This window comes from Cinclus cinclus, chromosome 9, assembly GCF_963662255.1.
Source record: "Cinclus cinclus chromosome 9, bCinCin1.1, whole genome shotgun sequence".
Classification (NCBI taxonomy): Eukaryota; Metazoa; Chordata; class Aves; order Passeriformes; family Cinclidae; genus Cinclus; species Cinclus cinclus.
Window position 1 is genome coordinate 18,436,015 of NC_085054.1, and position 18,416 is coordinate 18,454,430.

An 18,416-nucleotide genomic window follows, 5' to 3' on the forward strand; every position below is an offset into this window, starting at 1 on the left:
TAGGAAAATTAAGTAATGATTCTTGTCAAAGCTGACAAGTTGATATATTTCACTGTCAGAACTGAGATTTGCCAAGCAAGCAGCTCTCTCCCTTAACCACCTCTCAAGAAGCTGCTAGTTTTGGGGTGGGGTTTTTTCCTTTTTATTTCTGCTATTTTGTCAGAGCAAAATTGGTGCATCTTTAGGAATTTGCTCCTTCCATTTTTATCAATGCAGATTCTGTAATTTAGAATTTTTAATAACCCGAGCCTTGCCCTGGAGCATTAGGTCTTGTACATCACAGTAAGTATTAAATCATCTGTATTTAAAGTAATGCCCAGTTTGGAAATTTGCTTATCTATCTCATTTTCAAATTGGTGCAAGTTTTCCTCAGCATTATACATAAATCCTTCTACTCTCCACCCACTGCTGTCCTGATAGCCATGAACTTACATGTTTAGCTGATGTGTTTGATGCATTTTTATAATTGAAAAGCGTGGCCTATTTTGGGCAGCTGGTAGGTGCTGTACCCTTTGCTGGCAGCTTTCAAATGCTACTAGTTTGAAGAAAAGCAGTGTCAAAGAGCAGCATTCATATTATTGCATGGAAACACAAATCTATTCCCTTTTCTCAGCTTTTTTTTTTTTTTCCCCCACATTTGCCAAGGATCATCGATATTTCTGAGGTTTTGTCCTCCGCGGCTCAGTTTCAGTTCCTGATTCTAACCTGCAGTGTAGTCAAAATGCTGAAACTTTATGGCATGGTGATAATGTCCTTAGCAACAGACAGTGTTGTCTGCAGTGTGGGTTTGTGATTTTAACTGTAGGATACAGCCTAGGGCTGGATCTGCTAGGAGGCTGGAGACTGTTACCAGCAGCAGGCTCAGAGGTCTGTGTCTGGCAAAGTATACACCTTCTCTCTGGTTGTGCCTACTTTTTTAGCAGCTGCAGACAATCCCTTACATGCTAGATGATGAAGAAGGATTTATACAGAACAAAGGTTTGAAATCAGGTACAGGGTCTGAGGATAAAATTAATTTCTCATATTTTTGATTGAAGCAAGTGTTGTGAAGAGTGGACTAGATTTACAGTCTTCTTTATTCCCATGTAAGACAAGAAACAGGTCCTTCCATTACCAAGTTCAGGCTAGGTTATTATGTAATTTTTTTTCTATTATTTCTATTGCTGGCTGAATCTAGTAGCTGAATAAACCTTTATTTTTGGGTACATTTGACCCTTTTGGAGTTCTGTGATATCTGAGAGCTCTTTGGAGTAGTGGTATCTGCTACTCAAACTTGGATCTTTGTGTCTGCAGCTGCTTGGTAAAGGTAGGTATTTTCTCCACTTAGCTGTCATGAATGGCTGAGATGCATATCAACCTCCCATCCCCACATATCCTTGGTGGTGGGATAGAGACCAGGGATCCCTTAAGAGATCACTTCCAGACCTGTAGTCTCTGAATGTCCCTCCCAGAAGGCTGATATTTCTCAGACTGTTTCATGGGACACGATCTATGTCACTGCCCTTGCCTGTTAGGACAGTGATGCTGTCTGCTAGCAGGCAAAGCAGGAGTCTCTGTGGAATAAGATGGAAGTTTACATTTTGAGATGCTTCTGGAAAGCTTTTAAAATTGCTGATTTTGACCCTAGTGATTCCAAATAATAATTAAAGAAGCTGGCAAAACAGTGAGGCAATCCTGACTCCTCGATTGGGTTGTCAGAAAAAAGTCCAGCAGTAATAGCTGACCTCTGGCTATTGGAGAGGAATGCATAAGCCACTTTAACACTGCAGTCATAAACTTCTCAGATTATATGCAGCATTGATCTCCCACTACTGCTTATTGAATTACTCACTGCTAAATTCACTGTGGAATTCAGGCATGGGGAGAATCCAAATACAAGGAAAGAAGTTGGTTTGGGGGAGCAGTGAGTGTTTGACTACATTACTCCTGCATCTCTTAGGGTATATTTGGAAGTTCTCAAAATATTGGTAGCATTTCTTGTTTTATCAAGTAATCTGTAAGGTATCTGCCTATAGAGTGATCTTTGTCAGGGCACAGAAGACAGTGAGCTGATGGAAAGACAAATTTCATCATGGACCAAACCAGGTGGATTATGCTGCCATTAGCCTAATCAAGGTAGGAGCCTGTGGAGGCAGAAGATAAGCTTTAGAAATGCATACCTAACCTGTCCATCCCAAAATCACATCTCCTAAGCAGGAGATTATAGAAAATTACTCATGAATAAATGACATTGCCTTTTCTAATGTATTCTTCCCAGTAGTTAGGATGACATCCCCTTTGAAAAGAGCAGTTGTGCTGATAATTATGCCACATGAGCACTGTTCAAAAGCATTCTATTTCCTTGAAAGAAAAAGGGGGAAAAAAAAAGATGAAAAATGAATTGTACCATCAGGTGGTATAAAGATCATGGTTCCCTCTATATACAGCCAGACTGCCCGAGGAACTGTGGGGCTGTCCTCCCCCAGTCTGTCAGCAGGGTCTGTGTGGAAGAGGAGTAGCACCAAGCTTGTGGTTTCTGGAACTTTTCAACCCAAAACAGCCACTGGCAGAGTTGACCCCCTGTGTCACCCCTGAGTGACCTTCCTTGCCTACGCCACCACAAGCTTCATCACCAATGCATCCAAGGTTTCAGAAGCTGTTCCTTGTCATCTTCAACTAGGGATTCTTTGGATTTTTTTGGAGTTTTTCCATTTCCCACAGGAATGAATCTTGACACTTAACTGCGTCTTGAATGAAACGCGGCAGCCTCCTCATATGCTAATGGAGCTCTGTGTCTGCCAAGGGAGACTGGCAAATGCTGACAAAACAGTGATGGAAGTAGTGGTGAGATATTGTGTCCAACAAATGCAGAAGAAAAAAAAATCTTTCCTCCAGTGTTTTCATTTGATGCATTGAGAATTGCTTGAGAATTGTTCTGGTTTGGTTGTTACTTTGTGACAGCTACTTTGTGACCGTGGCTCTTCAGCTTGACAGCTAGAAATATCACCATTCTATAAAAAAACCTTTTTTCTATTTCTGAAAACGAGAAATGACTTTTAAATTGTTTTTATAGTCTCAGAAATGTTTAATGAGAATATACTGAATTAATTGTCAAGCATCACATTTAAATAATATGAAAATCAGTATTTGTACTGCTCTGATGTGTGCTTTTATTTTAGATTTGCAGATTTTATCAGAGGCATGCTGAAGTTCATACTCCTGCTGCTTCTATCTGGAGCAACATTAGCATCAACCTGGTTCACTCTCACCTGTCTAACTACTGTCACTCATCTGCCTTTAACCACAGGTATCGACAATGATTTTAATTCCTATTCTTTATAGTTGAGGAGTGTTTTTCTCTTTTGAGTACTTTGGAATAACCGAAGTGAGAAATAAATCAAGAAAAATCAGATGAATGAGAGTAGTGTTGCATATAAGAAACAGTGACATGCGTGGGAATTTAGGGGTTTGAAACTTACATTAGTTATTGGAAACACATGGTGCATTTCAAACCAAGGTGACCCATAGTGTTTACAGACATCTAAATCTGTCCCTGCACAGTGCTGTCCTCTTTTTTTTGCACCTGCCTGCAGGCTCAGGGAACTCTTCCAGCCCAAAATTAACTCAGCCCGTACCTCAAAAAGACAGGAAAAAAAGCTGTTGGCAGGAGTGGGGGGAAAAGCTCAGAGGTCTAGTTGGGCTGCAAGCAAGCTGTACCATTAGTTGAAAGCTAGCACTGCTTAGTTCTTAAAAGTCTGTCCTTCACCTTATTATCTGTACCAATGGACTGATCCACCTGTGATACCAAGACCTTCAACAGAGCAGCAAGTTACAGTAAAACCTAAGCCATCAAGATTCAAAAATGTATTTACTTAGTAAGGAATCCTATCAATCCATTTTAAATAAAGTGCCACCTCTGTCACAAGCAATTTATGCATTCTAGGAGAAATGAAAACTTTTTTTTGCCCATTTTTAATAAAAGAGTTCGGTGGGGAAAGTAGTATATAGAGTATTGTTTTACTCAAATGAAGTTTGAGTTTCAGTAAGTGTCCTTGGTGCGCTGCAAATGTCACAACTATAAACTAAAGTGGGTACAGCAAATTGAAATACATGATCAATTCAGGAGCAACACCATCTGGATAGATAGGTCAAATTTGTGCTTTATCTTGAAATTTCAATGCTTTCAAAAATTCTGCTTAAATAAAACATAATTTAATCAATAAACAAATCAAATTTCATGATGGCTGTTGTCAGGCTAAATGACTACACATTTCCATCAAATCAAGAATAAAAGCAATAAAAGCTTTTTTCTCGTGCTTGCCTTCATCACTACAAGCCTGGAGTAATGTGAATTTTTACAGTAACTCTATCCTCTGAATTGATGCAACAAGCCAAACGCATAAATGACCCTTCAAGTCTATGCATAAGAATGAAGCAAAGATGTTTCAAGAGGGGAAAGTCATTACGTAGGTACTCGCCAGTGTTCCAAAGCAAAACTGATGGAGCTCTCTCTGATTTTTTTTTTTTATTTTTGTGAAGAATTTGCCATGCAACATAAGTTCTGTAAGAATTCCTATTTGTTTGTTGCATGTAACTGCATTGTGCTGGTTTTTTTTGGAAATGGGATCCACTGTCAGGACAGAAAAGTAGGTGGGGTATTTGAGGTTTGATATATAGTGTCCTAAACTAGCATCCCTTGATTCAGAGGGTTTGGGTTGTACTTTTCATGCAATTATCATTTATCTTGAAATGGATGATTCCTTAGATTAAGTTGCAATTTATATATCAGAGTTTTCTGTCAGTGCTTTTCTTATATATGTCACTGTAAATACTGAACCCTTCTCTTTAAAACACAAGCTTGTTTTGAATAGAAGTGCCAGGAATTTGGTGCATTCCTCAAAACAAAACAAAAAAAGGCAATCTAAAGCATCAGAGTCTGACGTGCAGCCAGAAAATAACGTCTCTTTTTGATTCTGTTTAAATTTCATAGATATGTGGTGGGGGAAGGTTCGTATGAGGCTTTTCTCATTAAAGTTCTTACGAAATAGATGTAATGTTCCTGTTCAATTTAGTTCCTTGTACACAGAAAAGCAGTGCTATATCTTTATGAAATATGCTGTTATGGATGAAAACACACAAGCTATTTAAGCTAATTTATAGGACTTCATGCTAGATTATTCCTCAATGTAATGATGCAACATGATGATGACCTCTGCATTCACAGTAATTGGGAGAAACGGTACATTTGAATTGATTCGGATGAACTTCTTTTTTCTTCTCCTTTTAATTAAAAGTTTGAGATGTAGAGTGTATTGGAGTACAAATCTAGGAGGTCAAATGCAGGCTGTGGGCTGGCAGCTTTTGGAAGTGATTAGTGGTAGCTGGTAAAGGTGGAAGTCACTCTGCATATCAAGTGTTGACAGTGGACTGCCAAGTAGTTATTCTCTGTGTGTTTTTTGTAGAAATGGAAGATGTGCAAAACAAAAGCAGAAATCATTGTGGGGTTTTTTCCCTCATTCATCTTTCAATTTTTTTTTGTTTTATTTCTTTTATTTTCTTCTAGTTTCTTTTTCTCCTGAAAAGGTCCATGAAATACTTTGTATTCCAGAGCCACTTGGCAGGCAGCACTGGACACCTGCTGCAAAGCAGGCGTTGTGCCATTGAAGGCAGGTTTTGATGTTGCCAGAAGGTTCATAGGCTCCTCCACTTCCTCCTGTCCTGTGGCAAAGAGCACAAGTGTTGGGCTTGGCAGTGCTACAGAGCCAGTGATGGATCTCAGTTCACACTTTCAGCCTTATTCAAGTGCTGAGGCAGAGCAAGCAGGGTTCAAAACTGGCATGGAAAATTGTGGGGGTGTGCATTTGATCTTCCAAAGAGGTTTTCCCTTCCAACCATGTAACTCCCATTTTGGGAGGGACTTCCCCCTCCTCTCTTGGCCTGCCTCCAGCGTTGTTCTCTTGAACAAGTCAGGCTTTGCCCTACAAAGCCCCAGGTGTTGCCATCTTCAGCAATACCTGGGAACTGCTGAAATATCCACATGATCTGAAGGATTGCTGGTACAGTTAAAAGGCAGCTCTTCCACAGGGCAGGACACATTATGGAGAGGAGACAAGACACCTTATGGGAGCCCTTGTACTGGCCCAGGTGTTAAGGCAGGCTTCACCACAGAGATGAAGGTGATTAGGCAACGTCATCAGCTGCTGTATCTCACCTGACAGCTGCTTGATTCATGAATAAAGTTTGCATCTATAGGCAAACTCTTTGACAGGGGTTTCCCCAGCTCCAAAACCAGTCTTTTCCTCTAGCATGTGGATATTGGGTGACATATGCTCATCTCCCTCTTCTGAAAACCCTCTGCTTGTCTCCCACCTGGGCTCAGAGCAAGCCATAGGTGGATGTGCTTTTATAGAAGCATAAAAAAGATGAGAGAGTTTGGTCAATTACTCACCCTAAAAGAAAAGGAGAAAAATCTCTAAATATGTTTTTTTTAAATGCAAGCAAACCAAAGCCCTCTGTTAATTAGTGTTCTTTGTAGCAGTTTTAATAATGTCTGGTTTAAATACTGGGGGAGAGAAGGTATTTGAAAAAATGGTCACAGCAAAATATATTTTCCTCACCTTGTTTGTATAATATTCTCCTAATTCCTTTTAGATAGGCACAACATCATTTAAATATATTTCCTACAAGATGTAATTATTTAGAATGGAGACCTTTAATGCCAATATTAAAAATCAATGGCTGCATTTGTGGTTTTAAATGATACTGTTTAGCATTGTTTGTGTTGAGTAATGCCTACACTGCTTTGTATTTGCATAATATGCTCCATTTTTCCCCCTCCCATGGAGGAAGATGAGTTTTGTGTCATTTGCTGACTTCTTAATGTAACTCCAAAAGACTTTATAAAAAGTATATTCAGACTTCTATATATGAACTGTAACAGCCAGTGTGGGGAAAAAGAAAAGCAAGGCAGTAAGGATACAGTGCCAACTACTATATCATCTGTCTGAAACACCTCTCGTCAGCTAATCACAGCTCTCCAAAAACCTTGATTCTGGAGTTCGTTTACATTTTAAGCAATTTTATTCTAAGAAATTTTAATTTTCATGTATATTATTTGCATTTCAGTTTCAAAGACAATTTTATGTACACACTGAGCATTAAAATAGTTTTCTCCATTGAATTCCCAGTGCAGCTGCTGATCTGTTTCTCTTTGCCAAGTTCATTGTTAGTTTGCTTTGTACTGAACTTCATTATGTGAATTTATGTACAATGGGGTACTTTGACCCAAAATAATTGTGTAAGGCATTGTGTTGCCAGTTTCAGTATCTTGCCACTTTGTATTGCTGGTAGGATCTCTGGATACAAATACTAGCATTTTCCAAAAATTAATATGCAACACTAGTTGCTCGCAGCTCAGATTGAATGTTTTCAGTGTAGCATATCAAAAATATTCTAATATTTATGAGTACATTCAGCAGAATTTTGCTTTACAAAATCTTTTCTAGTACTGCATGGCACTAGACACTGAATACAGAGGCAACTCCATAAGTTGATGACTATATTTAGGTTAGGCAGCCCACACTTTTATTTTCGGGTTCAACAGATTGAACATTATAAACACATGTGTCTCTCTGTCCTGATCTGCAAAGCACGGAAAAAGAGAGGTGTGAATAATATAGTAGTGATTGGTTTATTATTAGTTTAATTTCTTTACTGTAAACAAGATGTGCTTGGTAAGTGTGTAAGGCAGGGGGACCTGGAAGATAAAACAGTGGCCCGAAAACATGAACCTGCTTAGGGGTGTGGGCAAATCATTATCCTGACTCCTGCTGTGCTTTTCCTACTCATAAGATGGGAATAATGACCTTTGTTTTGCTGAGAGCTTCTTTAACTTCACAGATAGAAAAGTGCCTAAAGAAGAACTAATTTAGGGGGTTGTTTTCTGTTTAAAACAGTGTTCAATAGTATATAGTGCTTGAAATTTGGGAAGAGCATTTCAGGGTTGAGTATCTGTGAATCTGCACACTTTAAATATTCATCAATAACAAACCTCAAATACTGTGTCATTTCCAGCCCTCTCCTCTTTCATTTCTTGAGGATTACTTGGTAATTTTTTCACTTCTTAGTTCTCCAAACTGAATGCTCTGCTTTCAAAGCAAGTTCCACTTGCTTTTCTCATGAGAAGAATGTAGACCAAATCAAATTTGATCAGATTTTTGGTTACTTTCAAAACTATATCATGAGATAGCAATTTGCTCAGTGCATGCTGGAATGGAAATCCAGGCAATGAAACATATTGATGTTATGAATGTGCACTACAGAGACATCTTTCTTCTATTGTGTTTTTTCATTCCCATAAGTGAATTACGGTAAAATTTACTGTCTTACCTTAAGGGAGTCACATTTCTCATAGAAAAATTAAGGGTTACTTCTTCCATGACTTTTCTTACCACGGCCAGTAGCAAGAGTTAGATTATATGGAGGTTTCATTCTACTTTAATGGATTTTAGATTTTGGCTGGAACTAACTTGAATTGTTTGAATTGGTCATGGGGATACTGAAGCACTAAAGTCAACACAGCCTTCATTCACAGGAGGCATTATCCTTTCACTTTGATGCTTGGGATACAGTTATAATGGGCAATAACAAAGTGCCCTAGATCTCCATATGTTTTGCTTTAAAGTGTGTGCTGTTCCCAAGAGAATATATTCCATTGTATTTACTCTCCTGTTTATCTATATAAAATTTGTGTGAGTTTTGGCCGACAGTGTCTCAGAAGAGAACTGCTACAAAATGTACAGCGTTCAAGAGATTCTGGCAGAGGACTTTGGAAGGTGATACTATACCACTTGCTTGCACTTGAGGCAGGATTTCCTGTGCAATTTTATCTGAAAAACATTTTTTTAAATGGTAATATTTCATATTCTTTGTTAAAAGTCAGCCAAGATACATGTGCCAATGATTGATAAGAACTAGTCACATCACTTGAGGTCCTTCCATCAATTTCATTTGGGTTTGGATCAGGTTCTGTAGTTATACATTTAGTGATGGTATGATTTAAGAGTAAATTGCTAAACATGTTGCAGAACGTCCTGGAAAATTCTGGGAGATTGTATGTCAGAGATAGTTGAGTCTCCTTCTGCTGCATTGCAAGCTCATCTGAGGACACCAAGTGAAGGCTGTCATTGAAATCACTTCCGTGTTTGAATTCCTAACTTCCCTCCCCCCGCTTCTTTTTTTCAATTAGTAAAAAGCTTTTCTCAGCTTGTAGCTGGGAGAAGAGGAGGTGTTTTTTGGGGGGATGGGCATGTATTTTCCATGCAGTAGCTGAAGGGCCTGTAGGAGATAAGCCAGTCAGGAACCTTCCTTCTTGCCACTTTTTCTCCTCTTTCTGCTAAGCCAGTGTATCACCATCAGTCCCAAGTCATCTAACTGGTAACATCTCTAGTGCTATTATCAAGGCATGTTTTAGTCCTCACTTCCTTTCTGGCCAGCAGAATGTGTGCTGAGGGAATAGCAAGGGTTACCTCATACCTCAAGCATGAACATGACATGATGAAACATGGCTTGAGCCTCCTTCTGCAGCAGATCCTGGCCAGTTCTCTGAAACAGCTGTGCTTTTGGATGGGTTTTTTGCCTTTGCTGCTCTTTTTGGAGTGGTCAACCTGAGAAATAGCTGCTTAATGTGCACAAACATATTTTAAACTATTTCAATTAATGACATGTTTTAAGTAACTTAGCCCAGTTCCATTGTTGGTGTCTGTAACTGCCATTGTCTTGGATACACAACTTTGCACATCACTTCACAGGCAATTAATTAATTCATTTTCCTAAGAAAAAGTGAATCTTTTTAATAGTAGTAGCACAACACACTTCTCCAGTGTATGCCTATCCAAGTCGGTTGTTATTCTTTAGGACATGTTAGCTTCTTGGTGAATCATCTCTCTTTTTTTTTTTTTGTTTCTGTCAGTGCTTTCAAATCCTTATAGTCATTTCCAATGACTGTCATTAAGATTGTCTTAATTGAAAGAACATTTGCTGTAACTTCAGCAGCTGTTCTTCTGCAGTATAAAATAATGGTAATTGTTTGCGTTCGTTCAGCACAAGGTCTCTGTGATGGAAAGCAAATGGTCCCTGTTAATAGGTGGTATCTTCCCTACTATCCTGTCACCCACGAGTTTGAATATAAGATACACTATTTAGTGTGAGAAATAAAAAACAAAAAAACACTTCTGAACTCTGATTTTACTTGTTTCTGTGACTTATTTTTCTAAAACTGCATATCTTATCTTTGAGTTCCTGTCTAGTTGACCTGCTGGATTTGTGGCTCGGTTGCCAAGTTACTGGAATAAGCTTATTTGTATAGCACTCAGGATAACCCTGGGTGATGTACAGATGCACGAAATAAAAAGCAGTTTCCCATCACTACCATATATACCAAAGAAGGCTTTCAGATGTGCACATCTCTCTCATTTTTAGAGCTTCTTTTTGTGGTTTCCCAGTTGAAAGCTATCATTTCCATTAGATGTTAGAACTTAAATTGGTATCTACTGGATGCTATATTCTGTCTGTCCTTTTGCTGTGGCATTTCTGCTTATTAATTCCAAAGATGTGTGTACCTGTACCTCTACACACAGACCTTGTTTCATCAGTACTACCTGTGATCTCAACTGAGGTGCTGTCACTGGTATTCAACTGGCAGTTCTTGGTGTGCACATGCAAGGCAGGCAGTACTTTGGGGGAGCCAATGGGTGATGCTAAAGCTGCTTTGCTCCTCTCAGTGTGGAAGTGTGAGGTGTGTGCCAGTGAGTGTGTTTGTGTGAGTGTCATTACAAGGAACTGTGAGGTACAGAGTTACTGCCCTTGTTCACTTGTGGTCTGGTCATCTTAATACCTTTTAATGAGTGGTGAGCAATGATGTCATTCAACTGGCATATTTTAAACTAGCAAACCTAGTTTTAAGGCTTCTGCTTATTTATGGAAACCTTGGCACTGACTGTATTAAACAAAATCTGAAGTCTTTAAATGGCTGCTAATTTTTGCCTTCATCTCAGTGACTCTTTAAGTTTCTGGAAATCATATGTCTAGACATTGTCTCTGTTTGGAGGCATGATTTCCCAAGATGTTTTAGCCTTCTTGCAGAGGTGTTGCTTCTGACACTCTTCACTGCTCCACTTTCAATGGTGCTGTTGTGGCTTTCAGCAGCTTCTCAACTATTTCCACTGTTTGAGTTTCTGATACAGAATTACAGCTGGATGCCACCTTCACTTCTTTGGGGGAGGTTCTGAAAATGTTCTATAGAAGTTACAAGTCTAACTTAAAGACATCTTCAGCTGAGTAATAAGGGACAAATGTTCATTTCTCTTAAGAGATTCTTCTATTTCATTTATGTGTTGGTCTCTCGAGACAATACAAAAATTTCAAACCACTGAGTGTGATATTCTAGCACCCACAACCACAGTTAGAGAGAGTTAGAGCAATATGCAGCAGTGTTTGAGGTAAATGGGAGTTCAAAGAGTGGCTCATGAAACTTTAAATACTGGTGAGGACTTGCAGCAAAAATCTATGGATCTTCTAACTAGGGAATCAGGTCCTCAGTGTTAGCTGGGGGAGCGCATTAGGAAGAACATCCTAATACTGTGTGGGTTTTTTTCTTTCCTCTCTGGCAACTCCTGGACATATCTTGCATCAATTTCTTTGATTTATTCTGCAGTTTATGACAGGAGAATTGACAACTAGGAAAAGCTACCATGTTTTTTGTTTTGGTTTGGTTTGTTTTTTTTTTTTTGGGGGGGGGGTTTGTTTGTTTTTTTGAGGGGATTGGTATTGTTTGGTTTTGTGTGTATTTGTTTGCTTTTCTTAACAGCTCAGAGTTCTGTGGTATATTCAAAAAAGCAGAGCCAGGTCTCCCTCCTTTTTCCTGTCCAGACAAATCCTCTGTTGAGAAAGAAATGTCCTAATGCCTTGGAAGCAAACCACATGAAATGGAGGACGTGATAGATAGCCCTTTCTGCTTCTTAGTGCCTTTATTTCTTTTCCATGATTTTTTTATATTTTAAAAAGCTGATTTTTAATTTTTTGTTAAGATGAATGCTTCCTGCTTAACAGTTTCTCAGTTGAAAGCTTAAGCAGTGCTTAACAAAAGATGAAGCAGAGCTGTTTCTGTTCTCTCCTTTCTAAGACAAAAGACTGCAAATTAAACTGAAATATGTATACATATATATTTATATGAGAAAAAATTATGAGGATTTTGTATGATATAATCTTTTTACTGCAGTGAAAAGATGCTATAAACAATTTACCTGTGACTTCATAACACTTTTGTACCTGAAATTTTTTTCTTTAGGTTTTCTTAGTATTTTGGTGGGAACCTCAGAAATTATTCCAGAGTTTTCTGGTTATTTAAAGCCTTCTGATAATTTCCTTCTTCTTTTTACTTGGTCACTAACCTCAGTTTATTGAGGTTGCAAGTAAGGAAATCTTCACTGTCTAAGAAAAAACTAACTTAAATTTCTAAATATAGACTAAATTTTTGTTACGTTTTGTGGAGTTGATTTTTTTTGGTCCAGAAATAGCTATATTACATTTACTAAATTATAATATAGGTATATTAAGCTTCTCTATTAAGTACTGTGAAGTATTTGGCAGAAATTGTAGAACAAAATAGCTGAGGCTACCGGGGAAATGTCACAATTTTCTCTTGGTTTGTCCAAGAAAAACAATTTGTTGTACAGCAGCAAATAATCTGCATTATCAAATCTGTCCCATTCCTGTCAGGAGCTGGGTGCCCTTCATTTCCTTTTGAAGCCAGAAGGGATTCAACATGTTGCAGCTCAGGCTGTGCTGAATACTAATATCTTGATAGCTGGTAGATCATTAGTATTTATTTATAAAATGGAATCAAAATTAGTTTTGACCTTTAGAGCTAAGTCAAAAGGTTAATCCATGTCCATTTCCAATTTGGTGCATTAATTGCTCCCTGTCCTAATTGTGTGTAGGACAATATTTTCTGTTTGTTTCAGAGGTGAATCAAACTGTAGGTGATGCTTTGCATTCATAATTTTGTTTGTTTTACTTACAAGTGAAGTCCAAATCACTGAGTGTATCTTCATGGATTCTGTTTAAATTAATAGATAAATAAATCAATCAGTATTTCTGATTTTTTTTTCCACAAATCAATGCATGCATTCTTCCTAAAGCTAGTGGGGTGTGATGTTCTTTTTGATACACAGAGGATAAAAATAAGATTATGCATTTTTTGGTTATTCAGATATTAGTATTCTTGGCAGCTCTGAATAGGGGGGGAAAACACCAGCATGAAATTAATAACTGTTTTTGTTTCTGTCACAGCTACACTGTACACATCCTGCATTTTGCTGGGTATATTCCTCAACAGCAGTGTACCAATATTCTTTGAGCTCTTTGTGGAGACAGTCTACCCTGTTCCAGAAGGAATAAGCTGTGGAGTTGTCACCTTTTTGAGCAATGTGTTCATGGGAGTGCTTTTGTTTTTCCTCACATTTTACCATACAGGTAAGAAATATAAGCTACATGAAAAATTCAATTCTCCTTAAAGACATACCTCTGTCAGTAAAAGGAAGGATTTGCACATACAATTTCTGTTAATAAGCAAATGTTTGAATCCAAGCAAGGGCAGCAAGGAAGGAGAATTTTAATTATTCTTTTCTATATGCATGCTTATAAAAATGAAATTTCTTAGATGCAAGAAAATTCTGCTTGAATTTGCTGGAGCCAGAAAACACCAAGGTACACATTGTCATCATATTTCATAAAGGCCTGGGTAACGTGACCATTAATAATGTTTGTACTGTGGGTGTTCAGAACCACAGTAAAGCTCACCTCATGCTCCTGGGTAGAGCTCTATTGCCCAGGAGGGGCAGAGCAGAAATGCCCCATTTAAAGCCAGCTCTGTTCAGTGGGTCAGAGATCTGACCACTGCTCAAAGACAGAACAGGCATTCCTCTGGGTAATCCCGTGGCCTAATCCAGCTCAACAGGATTTCACTTCATGTTTTTGTCAATTTATTCCGACTTTCTTGTCTCTCAAGTATTATTTGCTTCCTCTTAACTCCTAATCATAACTTACAAATTGCTGTTTAGCAGACTATAATACATATTATTACTCTAAGTGTAAAAAAAGAACCCAGCTAGCTTTCAAAGGGAAGTGGTCTTTATTAATGCTTTTCAAAGACGCAGATTTTTTCTTTGTATTTTGTCATTATGGTAAACATTTGCTTCATGGTGTAATATTTATAAACCATTAGAAAATGTGAGCTTTTATGTATTATTGCTTCTTAAGATGTTGTATTTTATAACTAAAAGGAGAGTGACAAATATCAGATTGAATTCTGCTAGAAATTATCAAGGTTTCAACCTGGGGCAATTTTTCAGCATGGTTTGTCTTTCTGCCAGGTAATTGCAGGCAGGATGACAACCATGTTCCAAATTGTGGTTTGTGAACACAGACGGGGACAAATAATTTAATTTTTTTAATACTGGTGTGGAGCTGTATCATTGTGAAATCTGAATGTCATGTGGGCTAACCTTGGGTGGTGTGAGAGCTAGTCTTTACATTTTAAAATGTACTTTTGATATTAATTGGTGTGAACTCTGTTCACATATACTGTTGTTTCCGACATCTGTACCTGAGCTGGATGACACAGAATATTCTTAAAATTTCTTCAGAGTTTGGCATTACATAATAAATGAGGATAGGGATATGGTGTCTCTCTTCTGATGAAAGAATTACAATAAAGTGGTCTCATTCCCCCATAAATAGGGTATTTGGGACCATTTTTTATCTCTCATATTTCTTTGTCTATGAGATACCAGTTAAATGCAGGTTAGGATAAACCTGAAATTGGTATACCCATACACTTAAAATATTTTCCCTATTTCTTCAGAAGGGAAGAAAATAAAGTAATTTGTGCTTAGGAAAACCCATTCTTTGATAGAAAGTAGGAGAGAGTGTGTGGTCACTGGGGGGGGGGGATCAGTGCCAGGGGTGCTATTGGCTCCTCTGATTAAAAAAATCCGTTAGGAGGTAGATAATGATCTTAATAATTTGCTTTCATTTGATTCAAATACATCCTCTAATGACATTTAAGAAGCTTATAGATAAATCAGAACTCAGTCAAATTCATTTTGTTCCCTTGGTCTTTCCTTTTAGGCCAAATAATCTTTCTGTAGTTTTCATTCCAATTTCTCTTTTTCTTCTTGTACTGATAGTGCAAATGCTGTGAAGGACCCAAACTCTGTAAGCTTTCCAGTGCACTGAATATTTTGGTTCAGCCAGCAGAGTGGGGATGTAAACCTTCCTAAAGATCAGCCTCGCTGCTCTTGCTGTGCCCCAAAGCTGCAGCCTCTGGATGAGGTTTCCTTTGCCTTTTCTGCAGGGACTTCAAAGGGAAAACAAAAGGAAAATGACCTTTGGCTTCACACAATTGATGCATTCCCTGCATTGCCAGTGCTGTCACAAATTCCAGATCAAAAAAGACATGAAGGATTCCCGAGTCAAATTTAATCTTTTAGGATAAATGAGTTAAAGTCTGTTTAGTCCAATTAAGGAGGAATGTTACAAGGAAAATAATAGCAAAAAATTTGCCTGTTGACTTCTGTTATCACATAACAGTCTTTTCCAAGCCTAGAAGATTTTTACTATGGTTTTAATAATATTACTGCCTAAACAAATCCATAAGGGATTTTGGTGGATCAGGGAGGGTGTTGTTGAAAGTTACTGGCTTTGGAAGGCTGGTTTTTCAGGCTTTCTGACTGTTGTCCTTCACATTGTTTAAAATAAATCATGCTTTTTCTTTCAGCAATATAAATTACAGATTTAAGAAAGTAGTAGTGATAAAAGCCTTGATTTTGATTAACTCAGACCTGGAGGGATACTTTAGATTCTGTGAAATTAAATTAATAACAACAAGATAATTAATAATAATAATAGAATTTTAAAATAAGTAAAACAATATCCAGTGAAATTAATGTTTCTTTAGTAAATTGACACATTAAAAAAGAAAATTGTGTTGTACTTGTTTGAAAAAAAAAGTGAATCAAACTGCTAATTATTAGTCAAATATCAGATGATAGGATTTATTGAGTACAGAACACAGGCTTTTAAGAGCAGTACATTAGCTCTTTCAGATCAGCTGAAAAGAGGCTTCTGAGGACCTGTTTTTGTGATGGCTTTTAAATTGAATTGATCGTATTATGCACAAGTTTCTTCTGAGGAATTGGTTTTCCCTCCTTATACAATGTAGCAGGTTTGATTCAAAATCAAACCCAGTTTCTTCCTGTGCTTTTAATTTTAGTTCTCAATCCATAGAAATCAAGGGACTAATGAGCAGAGTCTTTGGAAGTGGTTTATTCTCCATTAGCAATGATAGATTTTATTTTTTCCCCTGTTCTCTTCATTGGCAGGTTGAATAAGGAGGATTTTCATTAGCTGGAGGCATTGGTTATAAATATATATAATTTAAGGTGTCCATGGAGAAGGCTCACAGACCATGTTAACCATCGATCGATTGATCGATCAACGGTTAGATCGAGCTGTCAGGATTTTGTCAGAACACAGCAATTCCCTTCAAACCTGCCATCAGTCCAAGTTTTGGTCGCTCTAAACACAGAACATGTTTGATAACTGAGGCTGTGTCTCTGTTCTGCTTTACAGAGTTTTCCTGGTTCAACTGGTGCCTGCCAGGGTCATGTCTGCTCAGCCTGCTCCTCATCCTGTGCTTCCGCGAGTCCTACGACAGACTCTATCTCGACGTCGTCGTCTCCGTGTGATCATGCTGGACTGGTGAGGGCTTGGAAGAGACTGGAAGTCGGCTTTGCAGTCTGCACCTCTGCCTGGATTTGCACAGCTGAACAGCAGAAAAACAAAGAAATTTCAAGACTTAATCATGGCTTTATTTAGAGAGGGTGAGGGATGGGTTGTTCTTATGTTCAAGACCATCCTGGTTTGCCATAAATGTGGAACTGGAGTGGTGATGGTGACACCAGAATGCACAGAGAGAATCTCTCTGCTGTCCAGGTGCCTGTGCCAGGACTAGGGCTCTCTGTTGAAGAAGCTCTTGATGTAGCAGTGAGGTGTATGTTGGGTGTGTGTGTGTGTGCGCGTGCGTGCCTATGTGCTGACTTACGGTTATACGCACCAAGGTACCAGTGATCTTCAGAGTCTTCTATCAGAATAAAAATATGGAATAATCTTAACAAAGAAAAAAAAAACAGAAAAGAAAACAAAAATCTTTCTTTGAGATCTCTTTAAAATCACTAGTCATTTATATATTGAATGTCCATTAAACCATTAAGCTAAAGTGATTTGGTGCTTGTACACTACATTTGCATTCTAATAAAGTGGGTTCTGATACAAGACACTGGTACCAGGGTTTTTAGCCATACTAAATATCCCAAGTAATCCTTGCAGTGTTATTAGAGGTGTTTGTTGCCACTCTGGAGCACAAGTAAACAATAGCTTTAGCTGCCACTAAATCCCACCCTGCACCCTTAGTCATCTCTGAAACGCCACCATGGTCCCATATGTCCTGAATATGGAGCATCTGTGGTGTACTGGAGTGTCACTCTAGGTAAATGTTGCTGTTCTAAAAGCCACCACTGTGTCACCTTTCAGTCCTCCATCTCCAGTACTGCCTTTTTTATTGTTTGTGCCACTGAATACTGTGGGTGTCGATGTCTGAGTCCTCCTCATTCTCTCCTGGTACTCTAAGGTGTGTGTGGTTTTTAGGATTAGTTTATGACTGAGGGTGCCTAAACAATATTGCTTGTAACCCAAGTCTTGAGAAATCACTGTTTCCTAAAAAAAACCCCTTTCTAGTTGAGGAGATGCATTGATTGCGAAATGACAATGAGTTTGACAATGAGGAGTAGCTCATGAGTTCTGGCATAATATTGGAAATTAGTGCCAGCTCTTTTTATCAGTACTAATCTGTGGCCATTCTGGCCCTTACTTGAACATAAATATTAAAGACACTTTGAATAGTTTTTTAACTCAATTTTTAAACCTGCTAATGATTTCTTAACTATATTCTTAGATTTCAGTTCAGCATCATTTGAAATATTTCTGTATGTGTGTGTGTGTGTGTGTGTTCTGTGCTTTGTGTTATGGGGGTGTGTTTGTGTGTATGGGGGCGTGCTTATTTATATCAATGTGTACACAAATAAAACTTATATATATAAGAGATACATATATATATAAGTTGTGCAAGGGTATGTGTTTCCCTAGGTTTACTCCAGGTGATCCTGTCTGGGGAAGGTGATGTGCCCTTGTTTGTAACCAAGCCTGTCACTGCCATGAGTGGGAGCGCGTTGTGCGCAGTCTGTGACAGGGATTCATTTCAGGGGTGAATGATTTCCTGGCCTGGCAGTTCTATAGCAAGGGGTGGGTGCACGTGTTGG

The 18,416-nt window shown here is 38.3% G+C and overlaps 1 protein-coding gene across 1 annotated transcript in view; it reads left to right on the forward strand.

Moving 5' to 3' along the window:
- The window catches only part of SLC49A4 (solute carrier family 49 member 4), a 64,259-nt gene extending 46,114 nt beyond the window's left edge, over positions 1-18,145 (forward strand). Inside the window, exons 7-9 of the mRNA XM_062498327.1 lie at positions 3,159-3,286; positions 13,330-13,512; positions 16,672-18,145. Of these exons, the coding sequence (XP_062354311.1) occupies positions 3,159-3,286; positions 13,330-13,512; positions 16,672-16,787 (427 nt within the window). The 3' untranslated portion in view covers positions 16,788-18,145. The remainder of the gene's footprint in view (positions 1-3,158; positions 3,287-13,329; positions 13,513-16,671) is intronic.
- The last annotated feature ends 271 nt before the right edge of the window (positions 18,146-18,416 follow it).